The sequence below is a fragment of the Heteronotia binoei genome, chromosome 2 (assembly GCF_032191835.1).
Source record: "Heteronotia binoei isolate CCM8104 ecotype False Entrance Well chromosome 2, APGP_CSIRO_Hbin_v1, whole genome shotgun sequence".
NCBI classification, from domain to species: domain Eukaryota; kingdom Metazoa; phylum Chordata; class Lepidosauria; order Squamata; family Gekkonidae; genus Heteronotia; species Heteronotia binoei.
Window position 1 is genome coordinate 49,481,363 of NC_083224.1, and position 24,898 is coordinate 49,506,260.

General features: G+C 42.7%; 1 protein-coding gene across 1 annotated transcript in view; it reads left to right on the top strand.

Moving 5' to 3' along the window:
* PTPRT (protein tyrosine phosphatase receptor type T) overlaps positions 1 to 24,898 on the top strand; it is a 1,094,059-nt gene that overhangs the window by 1,010,357 nt on the left and 58,804 nt on the right. Inside the window, exons 22-23 of the mRNA XM_060230934.1 lie at positions 8,433 to 8,520; positions 24,047 to 24,123. Of these exons, the coding sequence (XP_060086917.1) occupies positions 8,433 to 8,520; positions 24,047 to 24,123 (165 nt within the window). The remainder of the gene's footprint in view (positions 1 to 8,432; positions 8,521 to 24,046; positions 24,124 to 24,898) is intronic.

Below are 24,898 nucleotides of genomic sequence, written 5' to 3' on the forward strand. Positions count from 1 at the left end.
AAATTTATAGGATTTTGATAGTTATGGTGGAAGGACTATTTGGGATGGATGCTAGAGAGTTTGTGCATGTGAGAAATGAACATACCATGTCCACTTTCCACTGATGCTGGACAGAAGTAGCTGTTTCTAGATACTGGTGTTCCTCCATGCCAGTGATAGGGTGTTGGATTTTGTGGTTCAGTTCTGCATTCTTTGAGGAGTCTTACATCAGCAGAAGCTCCTTCCAGCAGAAGAAAGCATGTCTACTGGTGACACTGGTTGGTGGGTTCCAACCCATAAAGCAAAATGAGGGATGTATGAATATACATATGTTTTCATTTAATTTTTATGCATAATCAGGAAGACCTTTTTTGCCTGGACTAAAATGTATAGCAAACTCATTAATTTGTTTATTCCCCATTTATGTCACACCATTTATACACTTACATGTTGTTTATAACAAAAGCTTGAGACCAGTGGCACCTTTAAGACCAACAGTGTTTTATTTAAGGTATGAGCTGTTCTGTGTACTTCCTCAGATACAGGCAGAGATCTTCAGATGTGCATGAAAGCTCAAATTTTGAATAAAACTTTGTTGGTCTTAAAGGTACCACTGGACTCAAATTTTGTTCTACTGCTTCTAGCCAACACAGCTACCCAAATGGATCTATGTTGTTTATAAACAGTTGACACAAAACAGGCATTGATTTTTAACAACAATATTTCTATCAATTTTTGTTAATATGGCTAGGAAAAGGGATGATTGCAGTTTCATATTGAGTCTGGATAAATCAGAAAAAGGAACTTCTGCTTTTAAATAAACCCAGAATTACTAGAAAATTCAAGCAGCATCTAAACAAAAACCTGTATAGAAATATTCAGTGTTCACCATGGCTTTTATATGGCTCACAGAATAATTTGAACATCTCTAGGGTGACTTTGGAGAAGCATGTTTTCTTGTACAAAATCTGTCTGTGAATAGGTTTTGATGTATAAATTACCCAAACAACATTTCTATAAAACACTCTTGGTTCTCGATAGCAAACAAACATAATCTCCTGCAGACATTATGACCTTTTATGACATGTGCTAAGCAGCTTTTAAAAATCAAGATAAGTTGCTTTAGTGGAGTATTAATGGACTGTGAAGAATTGAAATGGTCTGGATCTGATGACCTCAGATAAAGTTGTTTAACCATGAGATCCATTTTTTCTTAATTTTCAGCTTCTTCTCCTTTTTTGCTACAGGAGCTTTGTGACATATAAAAATGATATATCCTGTTAGTATTTGCCACGTCTAAAAGCAAGGTCATATTTTTTTTGCAATCCTAATGAATAATAATTTTTAAAAAGTAGTCACAACATCTGCTTCAGGCCAGTTAACTCAGCTGAAATGTTCACCCGCTGAACCATCTTTGTTTTTATGCCTTTGGGGAGCTTAAAAATCTGTTGTGGCTATTTGTCATAGCCTAAATATTGTGTAAATCAAAGTTTTAATGTTGTCCTTGCTATCCAAGCAGGATTTTGACAAAACTGCTTATTTATTTCCTAACTAAAACAAATAATAAGACTGATAACAAATTGGTCCAGCAAATAATATCAGCTCAGCCTTCCGCTATGGTAGCAATCCTTAAAACAGTTCTAGTGAAATCAGCAGGACTTGATTCCCAGAAGGTGATTTTAGATTACAAGCACATACCACATGCTCAATCCTGAGGTGTTCAAGAGAAAGAGGTCATATAAGTGTTATAAATATTATGTTGAGGAAAACATAGGATGCTCTATTTGTTGTTATTTTTGTCATCAAGTCTCAGCTGACTTATGGTGAACCCATAGGGTTTTCAAGGCAAGAGACATTCAGAGGTGGTTTGCCATTGCCTGCCTCTGCATCATGACCTGAAATTCATCAGAGATTAGAAGATTGCAACCCCATCCTAGAGCCATTCAGTGGAAGCAGTACTTCTTTGCAGGATCTGAGCCAAAGCACAATGCAGCCATAGGAGCTTTAGCACCTGTGACCAATGCAGCTGAGCTCTGTTATCTGCTAGCCTATTTAGGCAAAGGTTTGGGAATCCTGTCTTGCTGAATCAATCTGTCCACTAGGCACAAGCCTGTGTTCTAGCTCTGGTTCGTTGCATCTATTTCCAGTTCCTTGTCACCAACCAGCTTCTGTCACTATCCTCTAAGTCTTGCTGTGAGGGCACTACTCTAGAGTAGGCTTGACCGAGCCTGACTGCAGAGCACAGGACACTAGAATGTCATGACATCACTTCCTGTTGCAAAACAGGAAGTGAATTTCAAGAAATTTCCTACCCACAGTGCTGCTGGGAATTACCAGCTAAGGACTGGAATCTCTAAGTGGACTAGCAGGAAGACCTGAGACTTGCTGTATAAGTTACATGTATAAGACAGGGTATAATAGAAGCTACACCAGAACAGCACCACAAACCTTGGATGTAGTTATGGCAACATTATACCAATATATTAAGAAAATACACATTGTGGTTTATAACACAAATAGTCTAGTATTCTGAAGTAATGAAAGCCATTATTGCTTAAGATTGTAATGAACTAAAGCAGTTAGCCTGGTGAGCAGAAAACAGCTCACACTGATTGGCTGAGCCACAGCCAGGTTACTAAATGTATCAATTTCTAAAAGGCTTGCTGTGGGGAGAAAAACACCTCACAGAGTTTTAATTCAGTCTGGGTACTGAAGGCTATCAGTTGTGAGAATCAACTGGGAAGGAGCTGAGAGTGAGAGTTGTGAGTTCCTTGTGAGACAGAACTGGAGAGCTGAGAGCTGTGAGTTTCTTGTGAGGCAGAACTGGATTTTGAGTTCTGTCTGAGAAAGAGAGTTATTGGGAAGAAAGGGCAACACCAGGCTCTGTGTGAAGAAACTCTCTGAGGGAAGCAGAGGATCTGCCAGTACATCAGGGCAGACTCCTGGTTCAATTAAGAACACTTAAACACACTGAGGGAAAGACTAGATTCTTGTGACTAAGAAGAAATCCCAAGAGTCAGACTAGGACACTAGCTGGGTGGGACTGAGACACACAGGATTGGGGGCCTTGTGATAGCACTCAAAAGGTGTGAGTCCTGGGGACATTACTCTAAGCTCTGGAGTGTGCCTGTGTGCTAGTGAGAGTGAGTGTGAGGGAATATTTCTGGCACAAGTCAGAAGTCTGTGTGAAGTTTGAGTATAGAACTTAATAATCTTTCTCTATAGAGTTTTTTCCCTAAGGTTAAGGAAGCACTGCCAGCCTGTTTAGTATCTGCTAGATTTTTATATATCTTCAGCCAGTTACAATTTATAATAATTCAGCCTGCCAAATTTCTGGTGGTTAGAGAATGTCTGTTCAGTTGAACTGCCTGCCTGCCAACTGATTTGATTATAACTAATTATTATTATTTTACTCCCTCATCTTTTGTGAATCAATAAATATATTTAGTGGTTTTGAATCTAAAAAGACTGATGCCTAATTTATTTTCTGACAAAATTTTATTTGGTGTGCCTGAGGTACTGGTTGAAGGTGACAGGAAAAAATCATAGTGGTCACCCTCCCAAGCTGACCCTGACCGGTTTCTCACAAGGATATATTGAGACATGTTCTATAGCAGGGGTGGCCATTGGTAGTTCTCCAGATGTTTTTTGCCTACAACTCCCATCAGCCCCAGCCATTGACAATGCTGGCTGGGGCTGATGGGAGTTGTAGGCAGAAAACATCTGGAGAGCTACCGTTGGCCACTCCTGTTCTATAGGATTCTATTTTGAAATGTTACATGCATAAGTTATCTAGAAACTGATACTTCTAAAAATTAACATTAAGTTCCTTTGACTGAAGGTCTTGAGCCATACAATAAAACCACAATCAAAAACAGTTACAAAATGATGATAAAAGAAAGTTACATAAAATTATGATTGTCACATTAATACTTAGCAAGAGAGTGTCTCAAAAATGTTACAAGAATTTGGCCACAGATCATGTAACTGCAAGATATCAGCCAACAAAAAGAAGATGGAAGAAGATATTGGATTTATATCCCGCCCTCTACTCCAAAGAGTCTCAGAGTGGCTCACAATCTCCTTTACCTTCCTCCCCCACAACAGACACCCTGTGAGGTAGGTGGGGCTGGAGAGGGCTCTCACAGCAGCTGCCCTTTCAAGGACAACCTCTGCCAGAGCTATGGCTGACCCAAGGCCATGCTAGCAGGTGCAAGTGAAGGAGTGGGGAATCAAACCCAGTTCTCCCAGATAAGAGTCCGCACACTTAACCACTACACCAAACTGGCTCTACCTGATACTACCTGAGATTCAATGCCAAGTTGGTACTTGCTCAAAATAAGGGAAATCCAAAATTCTCTCAATAAAGATAATCGGTGACAGAATAACAAACATGATGATCTCAATCATGCATGAGGCACAATAACGGTGGCATGCAGAGAATGAAACGTTAGCAAATCTACCCTTCAATAGGCAAGGCATTCAGTCTACCTAGCAGAAATGTGTGGTGATTGGAGGGCAACTTGAACTTGGGTGGAGCATACATAATAAGAGATATGGAAGCAACATTTATTTAAAATGAGATTCTATTACGTCTTCATTGTTGAGAACTGTAGGCTTGGCTAAAGTTGGAATCACCTTTAAGACCAACAAAGTTTTATTCAAAATGTAAGCTTTTGTGTGCATGCACACTTTGTCAGACAATGAAATGGGGTACAGTGAGCAGTGCTACATATAGCTGGTGGGCAGTGGTTAAGCATGCAAAGTAGTACAACACTAAAATCCAATGGCAAAATAGTGACATTAACAAACTGAAAGATTTGGTCTGGATAGTTTGCATGATAAAACAACAAAGGCAGTAAACATGTCAGAATTGGAGAATGACGGAGAGAGTGTCACAAGGGACATAAATGCCGAGTCTGTTAATTGCTCTATTGCTTGGCTGTTTTGGGAAACCTCCCTTCAGCCTTAGGTGAATCAGGGTGCTCTTCCTCTTGCTGCTGCCTCGCTCAACCATGTGGCTGCAGCATGGCCCTGAGGAACTGCAGACACAGCTGCAACAGCCCCTCCCCCCCCCGGAGCCATGGCAGTGGCTGTAGTGGGCTCCCAAGAGCTGTAACAGTGGCTGGATCCCCAAAAGCCATGGTGGCGGCTGCAGTAGGGCCCCCTGGGAGATGCTGCACTACCTGCAGGGGCCCCTTCTGGTAAATGCTCTGTGTATGCTCAAATAATGTTTTTTTGTTTGTTTGTTTTGGGGCGATTTAAACCCTCCCCTAGATTTAAAAAAAATGTCATTTTAAAAATTAGATTGTTCTATAAATTTGCAGGGGGTCCTGCAAATTTGGAGAAAGATCTCCTTTCTCTCAGCATGGGCCCTGTCCATGGATTTAGATATCCACATATCTAGCCATACTGGAGAGATAGCTATACAGATTATGATCTTGTATGGATTTCTGAAACAACGTTACCAAGTGTATCAGAGCCCTAAGTGTTTCAAAATGGGAACAATGCAATGGGATCAGAATAGCTGTGCCATTTTGCTGTATCATTTGAGAATACTTTTGAAACTCTGGATTCCATCACACACACCTCCGCCCCACCCCCAAGGATGCAATCATGCTTATATAAATCACATTATAAATAATAATAATAAATTTATTTTTATATCCCGCCCTCCCCCGCCAAAGGCAGGCTCAGGGCGGCTAACACGACATGGTATACACCATGATTACAGTAAAATACAATATTACTACAAACAATTAAACAATTAAAACAGATAAAATTACTTTCATAAATTAAGTTAAAATTAGATAGACAATTAGACCGTTGTAAAGTATAAATTTCAGTGCTACAATTCAGCTGTGTATAGGATGGCTAGATGTTGTTTCCCAGATTTCATCTTAATGCAAGCTGAAAGAGGGCAGTTTTGCAAGCCCTGCGAAACTGATTTAGGTCTCGCAGGGCTCGCACCTCTTCTGGTAGTTGATTCCACCAAAGGGTACAACACACCATGCGCTGGAAATTCAATTTGTACAGGTTCCTCAGTTTTCAGGGGAGTAAACAGTCACCAGCTCTTTTTGGTATTTTTCATAATACACATTGAATCTTTGACTTTTTAAAGCACTTCCTATTGTTTTGATGGGAAACTTAATGGTCAAAACAATGAATGTCTGGTAAAAGTTGTGTTTGGCATTTACTTTACAGAAGTCATTTTAACTATCCTACGTACATTGTATAATCCAATTTTCTCCTACATCAGTTGTATATGATGAGATCCCAAATAACTGCTGACATTCTCTTAGCTGTCTGTTGTAAGTATACACTAATGTACAAATAATACACCTTTTTCTCCTCTAACTTTGAAGATGAAAATAAGCTTCTCTCATCTACTCCCCCCTCCCCTCCCTTTAGGAGATTAGCCACCATTAGATAACACTTTCTTTGTAGGAGGAAATGGATGCATGATCAAAGATCTTGCCATTTGCCGAATCATTACTATACATGTCTGGTGATTTGAGCTAGAGCCACTTATTACTTATCTTTGTGAAGAGCAGCATCTGTAATGCATCCTGACATTATCTCCCCTGGAGCCCTTTGTGAGCTGGTACAAAATGCCGTGGTCCAGCCTCCTTAAACAGCATATTCATAATATGATGGCCACATATTCTGCACTTTCTTCAACTCCATCACAGATCAAGTAGTTATCATTTCAATAAATAAGCAGTGCACTGTTGTGATTTTTCAGCCAATTGCTTATTAGTTATCCGTAGAAAACTTGGCTCTCTAAACTTATATTATATACTCCTTTATTGTCTGGGTATAATCCATGACCATAATATAAAGACCTGCTCCAAGGATTTTAAACAGAACCATCTTTCAGACTACCATTGAGCATTCCAAATATTTATGTAGGCACTTCCTTTTCTCCCCACTGGGGACCCAAAGTGTCTTACAAAATTCAATGTAAACAAGTAGAAAAATATACAATGAACTGAAATAAAAGGTACAATGAAAATTATTAAAACATCAGATTGCATGAAGGGCTGATCCTGGACCCAGAGGGCTGGCTCAGTTAGATCCAAGGACAAAGATCCCTCCATTAAAGGCTCACACACTTGCCATGCCTTTGCTTAAATTATCTGCAGACAGGAAAGGCAATTGAAGTTCAATTGTGATCTCATTAGCTGGCAGAGATTTCCCAAGAATTTCCCTCCTTTTACTCCAAACAAAATTGAATTGAGGGAGTTATGGGAATTCTCATTTTTAGTCACAAAGGAGGGCAAAGATGTAACTATAACAAGCTCAACAGAACAAGTACACTATAACATCCAAGAGCAAGCATTCATGGCGCTGTCATCTTAAGTATTCATGTTTACAGGCTGCCATTCTGGACAGCTCCCTTTGTATTTTCTGAGCTTCTCTTCCTGTACAACTATCTAGAGATTTTGTTGACTGTGACAAAGCCTGGGAGGATTTTATTCTTTACTGTCTTTCTTAGCAGTGAAACAATCCAATAAAGCCACTGAATTAAAGATGCATTAAAATATAAAGTACTGCACTGAGCTGAAATTACACAAACCCTCTGAAATGTATAGCACAATTCTAAACAGTTGCACCCTTCTAAAGCCATTGACTTCAGTGGATTTACATAGATGTGTAGCTTTGTTTGGGATTGCACTGTTAGCCCTAGACCTAGGCAGGGAAAGCAAGCAAGCAAAAAAAAAAAAAGACACTTCCAGTAGAGCTTAAGCAAAGGGAGTTCTACAGCTGGAGGGAAGGTGGTAAGACTGTCTCTCTGCATTCTTCTAGAGCAAGTTTCATGCATGGATAGTATAATTAATAGTACGTTTGTAAGAGCTGTAATGGAACAAAAGTAATAGCTGCTCTGTAAGATAAGGTCTCAAGCTGTTTAGCAATTCATATATCAAAACTGACACTTTGAATTGTGCTCACAAGATAATAGGTATGATTTATAGGACATAAGTATACTTTATAGCCGAAATGTATGCATATAATGCATGGGACATTCTTATAGCTCTGGTGTTTGAGGTAGCCCTATTCCTCAATTTATACTGCAGGAGGAATTTATATTATTAGCAATATTGCCTTTGTTCACATTTAAAATACCTTGTGTGCATTCTACTTATTTTTCATAGGCATAGGAGAAACCATTTAGTTTACTGTATCAAAACTCCTGATGACTATGAAGCCAAAAGCAAAATCTTTCTTACTTGCTTTAGTACAATTTGCACTGGGAATACAACTGTAAGCAGGAAGATATGAATGTTCTCTTCAGCACTGCATTATTAGATGTGCCCTTTTCTTGGAGAAAAGCAGTTGGTTTGACTGTATGTTAAATGATATGCTGCCATTTTCTACCCCCACTTTGTTATGTTAAAACACCAGAAGGCACTGGCTATTTCATAAACACTCCATTATTGTTTATTTTGCAGGCTCTACCCGAGGGGCAGACAGCATCTTGGGATACAGCCAAAGAAGATGAAAATCGCAATAAGAACAGATATGGCAACATCATCTCCTGTAGGTGCAAATTCAAACTGAACTGAACTTCCTGTGTATATCTTGTAAGCATCTAGCAGAGAGGGGGGTAAATATAAACAAGAATAAAAGCACAAAATATCTGACATTCTTTATTCAATTTTTGCAAACCATGCTTCTTTGTTACTGTTTTCCCTCTCTCATTTTGTTTGCTTTGCTGTTTTTTGTATCTCCTTGGTATGAATGTCTCAGTGGATATTAGAGCAGTCAATATTTTGCCCTTTGTCTTCATACAAGGAAGCTGAAGAGGGATGTGACTTGGAGTATCAGATGCAATTGAGATCTTGAAGGAAAACTGTGAAATACTAGTGGCTAGCAGGTTGTTGAGTTACTTGCTTCACCAGAGATGAGTGAATGGCTCTCCATTTAATTTCTTTTTTATATTTGTTCAGATCTTTATCAACATTTTTACTTCTCCTCTTTTGTCTATTGTTTTGTGAATTTTTTTGTGTTGTATATATAATATATCCTATCATTTTGTACACAGAATTTGGGTGGAGTTTTCCTGCACTTCTCTCTTTTTCTGTAGCTGCTTCCAACCCCCGGAAGGCTCATTCGCAGCATTGTAGGGCCCATGCAAAGGAATAGCCATGCAGGTTATAGGGCTGCAGTGAGGAAGGCCAATGGATGAAATTGTTCCTCCTTCCTCTTTTGTAAGTGCAGCACAACTGAACAAAGGGGAACATCCCTTTGCCCATTCTTATTCCAGCCCACCAACCTAAACAGTTGTTCTTCCACACAGATCCTGTGAACAGAGAGGAACACAGGAAAACTCAGTGTACCTTCCATGCATGGATGGCTGAATTCAGGCCCATTTTTGTGTGTGTGTGAAATTTATTTCATATTTACTTGCATATCTTAGTTATATGAATAACAGTCTATGACTGGACTTGCATATTGTAGTGAGAGCCTGTGTACAAATCAGTACAACAAAAACAGAGCAAAACATCCACAAAAGGAAAAAAACGTGAACATGCAAATTTTTCAGGTCCAGATAAGGAATCACAAACCATCTCTAGATTCAATAGATCATTCCATAGGGTAGGTTACTCTTTTCAAACCTTATTTTCTTGTTACAAACTTTTTTTTAACCTTTAATTGACATTGTTTGTTTTACACCAATGTTATGATGTTAGCTTGATAACTGTTCTCATTTGATCTTTTTTCACCATTTTTGGCAACATCTCTAGGCACTAAAAGCTAATTGGTATGAAAAAACCCTTCTAAAAATGGGCTTTTCACACCTAAAAGCTTCTTATTCTTGAAGGTTTATCACCTAGCCTCAAGTAAAAAAAGTGAACAAAATCTTGCGGTAATAATATGTTATTTTGTTATCTTTGCTATATCTTCTGTATGAAGAGGTACAGAGAATCTACAAATATGAAAGGGAAACTAATAATCCTGAAACAAAAACTGTAGGTAAAGTGCACTTACCATAGAGGGGAAAGTCAATAACTTAGAAGTTAAGACAAACTTAAGAGTGTGGGACTTAGTGGTAGAGAGATATTGCCGAATTTTGTATGGAACAGGGCAGCCATAGCTTTGTTTTTATTAATACTGAAAGGATAGATGATGAAGCATCACATGCCAATGCTGAATTACAAAAGGAGGCCCCACAGTTCATAAATATCTGTTTTCTTGTGGGGCAAGTGCATTCCATTCTGAATTTGATGATCTTAGCTTGGAAACAAGTCTGGTGTGAACTAGTTCTTTGTGATGGCTCGGAAATTGCACTGTAAGATTTTTGTAGCATTATTATTATTAGTAGTATTTATGGATCACCCAATCCCTCTGGGTGATGTACGGCTTATTATATTCTAATAGTGAAGCTGGCAAATCTTTGGATGCTTAAATGTGGTGACTGAAGCTGTGAAGGGGCAGGACATCTTTCTACAACCCCGAAAAGGGCCTGAGTTTTGCAGGAAAATGTGAAAAAAGTATATTGGAGAGTTTTAAAAGTTCACAAATTATAAAAGGAACACCTGTAGCTTCAAAAAACAGATTCCCTTGGTGGCTATTGCTAGGCTGCCACAGTATTCCAGGGAGGAAAATTGTAAAAAGGCAGGAGGAGGGGCAGGGCCCTTTCTTCTACTACTACTACTACTACTACTACTACTACTACTACTACTACTACTAATAATAATAATAATAATAATAAAAACAACAACAACAACTGGAAATGCTGCCCCAGAGCAGCCATTTGAGTGAGGAACTACAAAGGACCACTCAAATGGCCACTCAAATGGTTTCCCCTGGGGAAACAAAAAGGACCACTCAAAATAGCTGCAAAGCTTCAGTGATCCTTATCACTGAGCAAGCTTGCAGCTGGTTTAGGCTAACAGCTATTTCTTTTCAAGAATCAGTTTTGCTCCTCCCCCTCATTACAAGGGGGGAGGAGACAAACTGGCCATGAAATGGCTGGCAGCCTTTTGAGTGGTCCGTTGTCATCCCCCTAGTATACCACTTAAATGTCTGCCAACCATTTCCTGTTTTGGCTACTTTCAATTTTATCAGAAGAGGTCCAAAACAATATTTGCATCCCCACCCACCTCCCAGAACACTCCCCCAAAGGCTTCCACAGGAAAGGTGAGGGGACTTGGCAACCCTAGTGTATGTGTATGTGTCTGCGTGTGTGTGTGGAAGAGAGAGTAAGCTGCTGGGGAATGAGGAAATGACTGTATTCAGGGGAACTGAACTGCTGTATGTTTATATATTTATTTTAGGGAATGGAAAAGTCTCCTGGCTCCAATCCCAAAGTCTCCTGGCCACACCCCCAGAATCCCCAGGTATTTTCTTAGTTAGACTTGGCAACCCTAGATATATTGCCACAAAGTTCACCCTCCAAAGTAGCCATTTTCTCCTGAGGGACAGATCTCTGTTGTCTGGAGTTTAGTTGTGATTCTGGGAGATCTCCAAGTCCCACCTAGAGGCTGACAACCCTACACCTGGCAGCAGCCCCTGGGTGACTTGATCCCAAACAACTTGCATGATTCAGGAAGGCCTAGCTGCTTGCTGTGGCTCAGCAGAATTCACCCTATGAAAACCACTGTGGTTTTAAGAAAAGAGATTTCAGAGGCCATTCTTGGGGTCCCTAGGCAATTACAGCCATGGGCCAGTTATGTAGTTTTAGTCTGAACTATTTCCCAGGGCTGGTATAAAGATAAAATGGAGGAAAGGAGAATGATGTAAACTGCTTGGTGTCCCAGTTAGGGAGAAAGAAAGGATATAAATGAAGATAATAAATAACAAACATAGCTGAAGATGGTGGGGGGCAGATTAGAGGTAGTTTTGTGGGTGTGTAGGAAAGAGGGAAGAAAGAGTGGGGAAAGTGAGCATATGAGAGTTACCAGGATGAGACAAAGAAGAAATGGTGTATGGAGAGGGATGTATATTTCCTACCTGCCCAGGCACTGTACAGTGGGTCCCTGCCTGGAGGCTGACACTGCACAAGTGTGCTCAGCCCAGCCTGACAGCCAAAACCACACAACTTTGCTGAGCCCAGCCCTTTAGCTGGCACCATGCAACTCAGCCAGAGTTTTCCAGAGCCAGAAACCGCGGGAGCATATGGGGAGGGGTGTGAAGGCCAGCATTCCAATGTCATGCTGGTACACTGATGTCACTTTGGTAAAACCCAGAAGTAATGTCATTGGACATTTTAGGATTTGCAAAACATCTGTTTTGCAAATCCTAGTTCATCCCATGACATCACTTCTGTTTTTGCCAGAAGTGACATCACAAGTGACATCATGTTCCTTAATTTGCTGCCAACCTTTCACATTCCTTGATTTCTCCTGCCAGCCTTTCAGGTGGCAGCAGGCAAAGGTGAGGTTTGCTGGGAGGACTCCTGCTGTAGTGGAAGACCTGACAAGCCTGTGCAAAGGGGATGAAAGGAGGGAAAGCTGAAGATGGGAGGGGGGCAGGTAAAAGTAGTTTGGCTAATAGCTTGGGAAAGAGAAAAAGGAAGCAGGACAGGAGAGGCTATGGGGAGCTGCCAAGAAAGGGAAGAAAGGAAATGGTGGGGGAGAGGAAATAAGATGCCCCTGCAAAATACCGTGGGTCCTCTGCTTTTAGCACTTCATAATTAGGGTTGTTAGTCAGTTAATGGAATCATAGTCCAAAAATTGTATGAGATTTAACTGAGTTTTCAGATATTTGCACAAACATGAAATACCTTTTGCGTATGGGAGGATGTGATGATATATGCATAGGCATCACAACAGGCATCTCTTTAAAAGAGGCATTGCCTGTGCAAAGCGGGGAGTACATTATCTAAGATACATTTACTGTAAGTAAATAACTAATGTCCTTGTATAACATCTGCTGCTGGGTTAATTTTGGGTGCCTGTTTAGTCGATAAAAATGTTTTCTCCCTCCCTTTGAATGACTAAAATCATCATAATGAGAGAAATAAGGCTCTGAGTACACACATCCCCCTTTCATCCCATCACTGAGGCAGAGCCAAACCTTTGAGGATGTAAGGCCCCATAAATCTGCTGGGCTACTTCATATGGTTTAGAATAAACAGAACCCAGGATGAATGAGCAAAGTTAAATAAGTTCATCAGGAAAAGATAACCATTTATTTATTAAGTATGATTGCAGGGAAGGGAACATTCTGTTTTAATGAGGCATGTGAGAAAGAACGAGGGAAAAGAACATCAAACAAGATGAAAGGGAAGCAAAGCATTCAGAAAATATTCACAAAGGTGATTGGTTGCTCAAGAAAGGTAGATGCTTTTTCTGTAACTAAAAATATAGATTTAACACCACAAGAATTACAAAAAAAGAGAAAGGATATATTTGAATAAGGAAGGAAAACTGTAATCGTGTATGAAAAAGGTATCCCTTGGGCATAAAATACAGTGAAAGTTCACAACCAGAGAATGCTGGGAATGATAAAAATGGCAAAAATTAAGGAGTACGGATAGCAAACTGCAAAGAAGGAGATGGTGGATATGAATGCCTGTAAGATAAATAATGGGATAATGATTATTTTTCCTCAAATAATTATTAAATGAGTTAGTAAATCAATGGAGTTTCAGGAAAAAAGTCTGTAATTAAATAACAGAGGACATAGGCATGAAACAGTGTAAATAAAGGATAACCATAGAAAGTGAGAGGATTGTATCATCTGTGTAACTGAGTGATACTAAGGGTTCAAGGACAGTACCTCAGGGTGTTTTTAGGTTCACAAACTGCAAAAAGGTTTTCAGAGCCTCTTTCAGTGATACTTACATGGCACTATTTATTCATTTAGAAACAGAACCACTTGATTTTAATGGAACCTTCTTTCCAGGGAAGGTCTGGTTCACAAATACAGGGGAGTGGTGATAAATGCTAAATGCTGACTGGATTTCCCTGTTATGGCTGTAGGTAGAAGACCACATTTGGTAATGTTCTCCTGGGTTAAAAGTAAATAGAACAAGGAAAGAGAAGGGGCAGAGTCTTTCTCCCTGACATGCTAGCATTGATTTGTATGTTTGTTGTATGTGAAGGAACATTCAGAGCTGAAATCCACCATCTGCTGTCTGAAGTGAGACAGTCTATTCTGTCATCTCAGCATTCTAACTCAGTTTTCTGTATGTTTAAATCAGGTTTTTGTGTGATAGGATCATAAACTGGAGGCTAATTCCATATTAATTGTTCTCGTATTATTCTTCTACCCATTTATTCTCCAAAAGAGCTTAGAGTAGTTTGCATATGACTTTCAGCCAACCCATTTAAATAGACTATTTGATCACTTCTATACTGAAATAATACATCTGTACCATGTATTCAGACCCATCTCATGGTCCTAACTGTTTCATAGAGGTCCAGATCCAGTAGTGATGACTACACTAAACACTTCTGAAAACTATTTGGCTTATGTTTGTCTTGACTTGCTTGTTTGACTGGTTTCAGTAGGATTTAGTCACATCTAACCTAACCTGAAGGGGAAAATTACACTTGTTAAGTATTGCTCCCCCAGTCAGAATAAGGAGGCAGACACGTATGTTGGGGTAAAACAGGGCCACTTTATTAACATAATTCAACTGCATGGGGCAGACCAACAAGGCGAGCACAGGGTACCACTGTACGCAGCCTCGTCTTGTATAGGGTGAGCCACCCTGCCCTGGGTATGAGCCACTGCTGCGGCTATTACCGGGCAGCTGGGTCTGGGTTGCCCCCCCCCTTTTCAAAGCCTCCCACAGAAGGAGCCTGACAAGGCGAGGGCAACCTCTAGCCGGCCCTCCAGGCAGAGAGCTGTACAGCCTAGCTGCCAATCAAGACAACCAGAAGTCCAAAACAGGGAAGACCCAGGGTGCTCACCGAAACAGGAATATACCCCACCTAACTCCAGCCAGTAACCGATTAAGCTTAAGCTGCAGCAGGGGATCCCTGACACCCTGAGATGGCTATAAGCCGGAGGCTGAGTTTTGCTCCCCTGGAAGGAGCGGAGGCCGACGCGTCCTCCCACCCATCCGAGGATTAGAAGAGGGGCAGGGTGCTAAGGGCTTCATAAACCCTAGCCCCACCCAAGAGCATGCAGTTGCTCTTTCTCCTCAGCCCACCCTCCCGTCCAGTAATAGTGCAGGTTTATCCGGTCACTGGTTTTACAGGGCCAGGTAGGAATTTTTTCACCCCAACTAATTGGCCATGATTGGGGTGCTTTTCATCTACCTTGCACTGTTCGTTTCAGAGTGTCAGGGATCCCCTGCTGCAGGTTAAGCTTAATCGGTCGCTGGCTGGAGTTAGGTGGGGTATATTCCTGTTTTGGTGAGCACCCTGGGTCTTCCCTGTTTTGGGCTTCTGGTCGGCTTGATTGGCAGCTGGGCTGTACGGCTCTCTGCCTGGAGGGCCGGCCAGAGGTTACCCTTGCCCTGTCAGGCTCCTTCTGTAGGAGGCCGTGAAGAAGGGGGGGGCAACCCAGACCCAGCTGCCCAGTAATAGCCGCACATACTGTGCCATGGCACAGATCGGGCAGACCTTCTTTTGATTGCAAGGGCCCAGAACGAGGCGAGCACCTTTTTGCACCTAGTCCGTTTTTGATTTCCAAATCTTAATGGTGACCTGGTCGCCAAGGAACTGCACATTGCCATCAGTCAACGCTCGCCCCAATGTGTCACCCCAGGACCGGACCACCAACTCACTGACCCTTAAGGCCCCGAAGAATGCAGTCAGGGATGTCGCGTGGAAAAGTGTGGCCTCAAAATCCAATATACATACCCCCAGCCATGCTCCAAATAACCCCCGAAGGACCAATGGGGAAATTGGTTGCCTGGGGTCGACTCGAGGGCCGCGATCCCGCACCCAGCCCTCCAGCATTTTTCTTAGCCGGAAATTGCCAGTAGCTTCAGATAATCCCTGGGCCCTACTGGCAAAGGCCAGTGCCACCAATTGGATTCTTAATGATTTTATTGCCAGGCCCCTGCCCTTTAAGTACACATGTTATTGCATAAGGTGTTCATCGGGAATGGGCCATGCTTCTTGCAACCCTACCTGAGCTCTGAAACGCTAAACTGGGCTGCAGCTTGGCCATACGCCCGCCTAGTGCTAGGAACTAGAACTAATTGAATAGTCCTATTTGCCTCGACTCACCAAGTTGCCATAAGTCCAGTGGCAGCCGCACCAGCCTGGGGTCCGCTTCTAGAGCCGGTTGACAAAACCTCTCCATCTGTCGATGAGACAGAGCATCCGCCACCCCATTACAGACCCCGAGGACATGCCTGGCTAGGAACAGAATGTTCAAATGCAAGCAGTCTAGCATAAAAGCCCTGACCAGGTTCATAACAGGCTCATATTTCGATGTTAGCATGTTATCACATGCATGAATGCCATATTGTCATACCAAAAATGTACAACATGGTTGGCCAGATCCACCTCCCAGAGACGTACTGCCATGACAATGGGGAAGAACTCAAAAAAAGTTAAGTTTCGACAGATGCCTTTGGCCAGCCATTCCTTGGGCCATTTCTCTGCACACCAATGCCCACAAAAATACACCCCAAAACCGATGGAACCTGCCACATCTGAAGTGACCGGAAGCTTGGCCTCGATCCGCATGTCATCTCTCCAAAAAGATATGCCATTAAAGGAGTCCAAAAACTTCTCCCAAACTTCCAGGTCACTCTGCATGTCCCTAGTCAGCCTTAGCTGGTGGTGAGGAAGCTGCAAGGTGCCCATGGCATCACAAACACTCCATAAGAAGGCCCTCCCAGGGGCCACCACCTTACAAGCAACGTTAAGGTTCTCCACTATTTGCTGGAGTTCCAAGAAGGAGACCTTACGCTTACCCCTCAAGGCGGCTAATCTAGCCCTCAGTCCAGAGAACTTCTCTACAGGGAGCCATGAAGCTTGCTGCCTGGTATCTAATTCAATACCTAAAAAGGTCAAAACTGGAACAGAGCCTTCGGTTTTTTCATGAGCCAGGGGAACGCCCAGTTCCCTGGCCAGCCTAACGAATGCATTTAGGAGCTGGGCACATTGGCCTGACTCCGCAGGGCCCGTGAACAGGCAGTCATCAAGGTAATGCACCGTATCCTCTGACCCAGTTCTGTTCTGGAGGTCCCATTCTGAAGAGGTACTAAAACGCTCAAAGGCAGAGCATGACACAGAGCACCCCATCGGGAGTGCTCTGTCCATGTAATATTGGCCTTCAAATGCAAACCCCAGCAACTTGAAGTCGCTGGGGGAAACTGGGAGGAGGCGAAACGCCGACTTAATGTCGCATTTCGCCATCTCGGCTCCAATCCCACAATGGCGTACCACCTTGACTGCTTGATCAAAGGAAGTATACCTAACTGAGCACAGGTGGTCAGGAATAGCATCATTCACCGACCCACCTCGGGGATAGGACAGATGGTGAAACCCGCAAAGTTGGCACTGGAGGTGATGCGAACCCTAACCCTTGGCGCATTCCTTGGCATATTTCTCCCACACCACATGCTCCAGCCCTAACACAGAGTGCAAATTAGGTGCCATAAGGGGCCCTGAAAGGGGATCCTAAAACCCAATTTGAACCCCTCCCAAAGATACACCCGATCAGCTGGCTTAGGGTATCCAGACAAAAGTCGCTGAAGTGTTCTCAGTCTGATGGAACTGGGTTCCTTTACCAGTATGCTGGACAGGTCCCCTGGGCTGCTTGCCACCACCCTTGGGCTTTGTTTTGCTACGTGCCGAAAAGGCATGTGCTCTGCCACACAGCAGACACTCGTGCTTGTATTTGCACGACTTTCTGGTGCAGATGCCCTGCAATGTGTATTCCCAGCATAATAATTGGGTTTGAACCGACTGCCCCGTCAATGTGCGGGGCCCTGGGGTTGACGCCTGCTTGCTGACCAAGTGACCGCTATCCGACTGGTCACCAGCATTCGGTTTAGCCGGAGACATCAGCTGCTGCCACAGCTGCTGGTTAATTTGGTCCCATGGCATAGTGGGGTTCAATGCTGCTCTCATATGGAACTTATCATACTGCAACCATGCAATACCCGAAAAGTCCGTATATGCCTTGTATATTATATCGCAGTATTGAAACAGCGGAGCAGCCCACAAAGGCTGGGCACGCACTATTACCCCTGCGTAAATTAAAAAACCAGGTAACCAATTGGCCAGTTCCACTTGACTTTTCTCCGCTTTAATTTCTCCTTGTCCTCAAGGTCCTCCTTTTCCTTTTTCTCCCAGTAAAGGAGGCCAAAGATGTTAATGTACTCTCCTCTTAAGATCTTCTCCCAGGTAGCTACCATGAGGTGGTCCCCAATGTCATGGCTGTGTCACCAAAGGGGCGAAACTGAAAGGGTACACTCCCATAGGGGGCTGGGGGGAACCCCCAAGCACCCCACATGGGATATGGCCAATCCTGTTGCATCGGCTACTGGGGTTGCTGGCCCCAGGCGCACTGGCCTGACAGGGGATCTGGCTGGGACCCCACTGCCCTGGCCTGCAAGGTGTATTTACCTTAGTGGTGACCGGCTTGCCTGTCAATGGACCAGTTCTGCCCCACCCTTGTGATCCTCCCTGCACCACCATAGGCACCCCCCAGATCCTCCTCTTCGCCACCATCCTTGTCCTCATTCTGCTTCTGTAAAGCAGAAAGCCTAGCCAGCACCTCCTTCTCGAACGCCCTCGTGGAGGTCTTGGCAGCCTTAGGGCCCCTGGGCAATTTAGAGGGTCCCACTTCCATGACACTATCCCTCTCCAGGGCAGCTAATTGATCTATGATCGTCTGCCTAGTAATGTCTTCCTCCTTCTGCCCCGGGGCATTGGCCCCTTGATTGCCTCACCCAGAAGGCCTCTTAAGGGACTGCTTTCCTTTGGGCACACCCTGTCCCTTCTTAGGGGTCATTGCTATAGTGCCCAACTATGCCTAAGACATCCCCACTCTCCAGCACTCTCCTTGGAAACTGGTGGGGGTAGGGGGGTGGTATGAGTTAAAATGAGCTGACCTGGCACCCTGCATTCTAAAAAACCAAGAAAGGAGGACCCCTCCAAGCGACCAAACAAGGCCGGCACCAACAGGCCCAAACCATAGGGGGTGGAGGGAAGATGTGGGGCAGGGTAAGGGAGGCTCCGAGACCCATCACTGCCGCCTGCCGCACTCCGAACATGGCCCCACACTGTGCTGCCGCCCGAAAGAGGCTACTACCCTCTGCGGCTGCCACAAGCCCACCACCTCCAAACCATCTCTCCTACCGCCGTGATGCTCCTCTGTCGCCCACACCAGCAGCTGTGCCGCTCTCCGACTTCTCCCGGCCCACTACAGGCCCGCTAGGCCAAAGGAGAGGCCGGCCAAAACACTCCCTGTCCGAGGAAAAAGAGCAACTGCGTGCTCTTGGGCGGGGCTAGGGTTTATGAAGCCCTCAGCACCCCACCCCTCTCCTAATCCCTGGATGGACAGGGGGACGCGTCGGCCTCTGCTCCTTCTGGGGGTGCGGTAGCAGCATGGCCAGGAAAGGGCCAGCTTAGCTTAGAACCTATAGCCTTAGCACTTAACTACATGATACCTTCCTTCACTTGTTTATACTGATTTTGTTGTGTTCCCTGTAGTCACACAGCAGCTGTGAGGAACTGCATCTTTAATTTAAAAAAAAAGAGGAAGGCATAAATAGGTTTGGAGCAACAGCACAGGGGGAGGAATGGCTCTTGTCTCCCTCCTAAGCAGTTATCTTATTTCAAAACTGCACTGGGGGAGGGGAGTATTTCATTGATTTTGCTCCTCCACATGGAGTAACTCTATACATGAAGCAGCAAAACTGGTGAAATTATTCCTCCCCTGTGCAATTTTTGTGTGAGAAAACTGGAGTGGGGGGGAGGCAGGAGCCTTTCCTCCCTCTGTAGCACCATTCTGAGCCCATTTGGGCTCTCGGTTTTTTTTTTTTTTTTAAATAATTTCCTCACAGTTGTTCTATGGCATTTGAGAAACACAAGAAAATGAGTGTAAGCAAGTGGGCCATATTGTGCAGTCTGGCTACTAGTTGTCCCTTCTGGGTGAACCATACTTCCCACAGACAGCAGAAGTAGCACACACATGCTGATAACAGCATACTACCCAAACAACCAAGGTTGCTGGGACTAGTGGCACAGGAGTAAGCATGGCAATCATACCTTTCCAGACCTTTACAGTGGTGAACAACTGATATGCTGGCTTCACCACTGGTACATGGTTTGCTACAAGCATGTCTAGCCAATTACAGTCCTCATCCACTCTTTTTTTTTTTACTGGTACACCAACACTTTCACAGGTAGAGGCTGCATTTTTTCAGCACTTGGACCAAAAAGTTTCCCACATCTGACAAAGAGTCACACCTTCTCTGGAAATTTCTTTGTGTTACATTTTGTTTGTCATAAGAACAGAATGGAGAATAAACTAATACTATTCAGCGTACTGATTTATGTGTAGGTTGCCTAGGAATTGTGTAGAACAGCTTGATTCTGTATATAGCTGATAACAGTGGGAGCAAAGTGGTGGGTCTAATGGTTGAAGAATCTGTACATGAGGAAGTCGACTGACAAGAAGCATTCGGGAATTGGCTTCATTGTAGTGATATGTTGGTGTGGGTGATTTTCATTATTTTAGTCTGCTCTCGTTCCATATTGTTTCACTGTTGGTTATTAATTATTATTAATACATAAACCCACTGTATCACAATGAAATATGTGTCTTACTAACAGCTTCCAAACATATGGAAAATGTAATTTATGCAATAAGTTATGGTGTTAGTTTTAACCAAGCATAGCCTACTCAAAATATGAATAAAATAAAAGGCCTCATTACCTCCTGAAGGGTGAGCCATGATCATTAATATTTCTTAGCCTTGGTGTATATGTAATCTGCGTGCCTTTTCATGCCATTCACACTTTTTAGCAGAATAAATTTTCCATGAGAGACAGACAACACCAAAATGTTGCAACACACATTTCTGGTATTTTTTTTTTAAACATAAGGCGTTTGGCAACAAAACTAAACATTGGGAGTATGTCATTTACTCTCAGAAACCAAACTGAACACAAATATAGACAAGCTTTGGTCTTTGAAGTTTATTTTATAATTCAGAAAGGCATGATGTATGGCCATTTCACACAAATGTTTTCCACCCCTGGGCAGTAGGGATGGACATGGAATGGGAAAATGGTGGATCATTCTAGTTCTTTTGATTGTCCAAACTAGTGGTTCATTTTGTTTCATGATTCATTTGATTTCCCAAACCGGTTCATGGTTCATTGGTCCATTTGGTTTGGGAGATGTAAAACTCACCAGGAGTCTTCAGCAGGCTCTCCTCCACCTGCCTTCCAAGTTTTGTGAATGAGTTCAACACCTCTAGAGTAGGTGGCCCTTCATATATGTTAGTCCCATACCATATAGAGTTTTGAAGGTCAAAACCAGCATCTTGAATTGTGCCTAGAAACAAATTAGAAGCCAGTACAGATGGGCCAAGACTGAAGTGATGTGGTCACTATGACCTGCTTTAGTCAACCTCCTGGCTGCAGCATTCTGTACCTACTGAAGCTTCCAAACACTTCCATGTGGACTATCTTGCAGTAGTCTGATCTAGATGCAACCAGAGAATGCACCACAGTGGCCAGATGTTTTCTTCCCAGGAAAGGCTGCAGCTAACCAGTTAGGTGCAGCCTTTGACTGGCTAACCAGTCAAAGCTGGTAAAAGACACCCTGGCTACAGCTACCACCTGCTTATTCAGCAGTATGATAGGCCATAATCCAAAGTTCCATGTAAGAATTATCTTCCTATTGCTAGCTATGGTAAGAAGATCCATAAATATATAAGCTTTTTCTCCTTTCTGTGATGAACATGCTCTGCAATTCACATTCAGAGTGCTATCTGTAAAATAGGGGTAGTGGTGACATACTATGAGATGGTTGTTACCCTTCCTGAAAACTAGGGATAAAATAAACTGGAGTACTATACACTGACATATATATGATATAGTATACAGTATTATTTGCTGTCTTTTTACAGGAGTAAGGAATCCAGGGCCAGATCTACATGTTTTTGAGGGGGGGGGGCAAAATTAAAAAATGGTGCCCCCTTATGGGCCCATTCTATCTTATGGGCCCATAGATAGAATGGATTTCATATGCAATTTGGTGCCCCCCCCAGGCAGTGCCCAGGGCAAGCATCCCCCTCTGCCCCCCCCCCCCCGATCCAGCCCTGGAGGAATCTGAAATGACTGTGGGCAATTATTGTGCAGAACGGGGCAGTCTTGACTGTTCTGCACTAAACTGTGCTTAGTATTTTGAAGAAGAAGAAGATATTGGATTTATATCCTGCCCTCCACTCCAAAGAGTCTCAGAGCGGCTCACAATCTCCTTTACCTTCCTCCCCCACAACAGACACCCTGTGAGGTGGGTGGGGCTGAGAGGACTCTCACAGCAGCTGCCCTTTCAAGGACAACCTCTGCCAGAGCTATGGCTGACCCAAGGCCATGCTAAGGCCATTTTGGAATTGTTCCTTCATCCATGCATTTTATTATAGTAAAATTTCCAAGGACTTACAGAGAGTAAAGGGAGTAACAACTCCTCTTTTTTAGTTGCTGTCCTTTTAAAAAAGTAATAAAGATGGAGTATAGAACCACCAACAGCCCACTGATCTACTGTTATTATCTGATGAGTACATAGATGGAGATGTCTCACAGGTTTATCACTAAGGGATTTCAGTTAATATGGGTAACAACTGGGAGTTGCTACCAGCACCTAACAACTAGTGGTAGATGTGGCAGGGGGGTACATGTGTTGTCAGCATGATGACTTCTGGGCAGAACCTGGAATTGACATTATGCTGCTCTAGGAATCTCTTCGTTTTACCTTAGAATTCCTGCAGTTCCTAGAGAAGCATTTTCCCTGGAAGTGGTATAAACCTGTTGTGCTGATGACAATATTCAAATCTGTTTTTCTCCCACCAAGTGAAAGAGCACCAGCAGGCAGCAGGGATTGCCAACAGGAGATCACTCACTATAACAGGAAATCTGGCTAACCTACGATCCTAGTATTCCATTGTTAGCTCTAGGGAAGGGGTTGTTTACTACTGACTCCAGTATCTGTGACCATTTCCTCTTGAGTCTATTTTCCTATATACTAAGCTTGGAGGTGTCTTTTTTTTACTGTCCTGGTCTACATATGCAGTGGCATGAGGTGGTCATAAGGTGGCAGACAGTGAGCTGGTAGAATGGAGCATTTTAGACTGCAGGTGGGAGATATTTTACAAAGTAACTATATTAGTAATTATTTTGAAGAGGAAAAATTTACAGTGTGTGAGGAGCTGTGCTAGAACTGTTGTTCCTGGGTTTGGTTTTGTTGCAAGAAGTTTTTACATCGGGGATCTTTAACACTATGACTTCTTCCCCACAACCTGAAGTTGTTCCTACCAGCACAGAACTCTATCACCTTATTCTGCTGCATGTGTAGACCAAACCCTCCCTCCTTTTTTGTACAGCATCTAGTCCTTGTAGGTGCAAGAAAAATGGATCATCATAACAATTTACCTTGTTTAGATTGTACATTTTCTTAACCTTACCTTTAAACAGGACTAATCAGGACTGCCTCAGCTCTCCTTGAGAGGGCTTGAAAAGCCAGTCAGAATTCTAATCCTCTCTTTTCGGTGATCCAAAAAGAGCCTTTTTGGAGGTTTTTAAAAAAACCTTTTCAAGGTTTTTTATGTTGCAAAGTGCTTCTGGACAATGATTCAGCTGTGACCTGACAAAGGTTGTGTCATGAAAAATGCTAATGCTTTCAAAATTGCTTGGAGAAATACTAAGTCCAAGGAGTGTGCAGTAAATCGAAGATCACACTAAAGGTGAACAAAAGAACAGAGCATAAATTTTAGACCAGCTTCTGGATGGCTCAGGCAGGCACAGAGATGATTCTGTATATATTTAGTAGGTTTTTTTAAAAAAAAAACATGAATTAATCATTTCCTGAATTGTTCATTCTCTTTATACCCTCTTTGCCTTTCCCATTTGCTTTAAAATGTCTGTTCCTCCCTATCTACAATTGTCATCTGTTACTTGATTACTTTCAGATGATCACTCTCGGGTCAGGCTGCAACTGCTGGATGGAGATCCCCACTCAGACTACATAAATGCCAACTATATAGATGTAAGAGCTGTGGGGGGAAATTCTGTAAAAAGAATTATTAACAAAAGAAAATAAATAAATGTGTTACTACCATTTACTGGATCAACTCCTTGTAGTGATAAAATAGCTTTGGAGCCTTCAGGGTTTTTCTACAACTGTAACTTTTAGTTCCTCATCAAGACAATCTTTCGAAGGCAAGCACAGAGGTAAAACTACATGGTAGATTTTCTTTTGAGCTCATTTGAAAAGTTTTTTTTCCCCTTCTGTTAATGTAGCAGAAAGGATTGCCTTTTCCAAGGAGACAAATGGCATTTCAATTAGGGATAGGAGGGAGGAAAGACCTCTTTAAGCCTTTATTTCTCTGCCATGTTCTCACTGGAAGACATCATGCTGAAGATGTTCGTAGCTGCTGAGGTGTGATGACACACAGAGCAATGACATCAGGCCTTGTTTTATATATATAAGACATCAACAAAGAGCCAAAAGAGATGGAGTGATGTTCCATATCTCTTTTGTTGTATCTAGTTTGCTGTGAGTTCAGTGGGATATAATCCCAAACACCAACAAGTTTAAGTATATGTTTATTTAAAAATGCAAGGTAATGGAATGAAGGTTGCAAGCATCAGTTTAAATCTTCTCTATCTTATTAATAAAGTCCTGTGGATTCCTGACAAGAGTGCAAAATCTACTACCTATTAGGAAGGTATTTAACAGCATCTCTTTTTCTAATGCAAGTATCTTTAATCTATAATTATATGACAGTGTTTTTAAAAGGATCCCTCAATTAAGAGAAAAG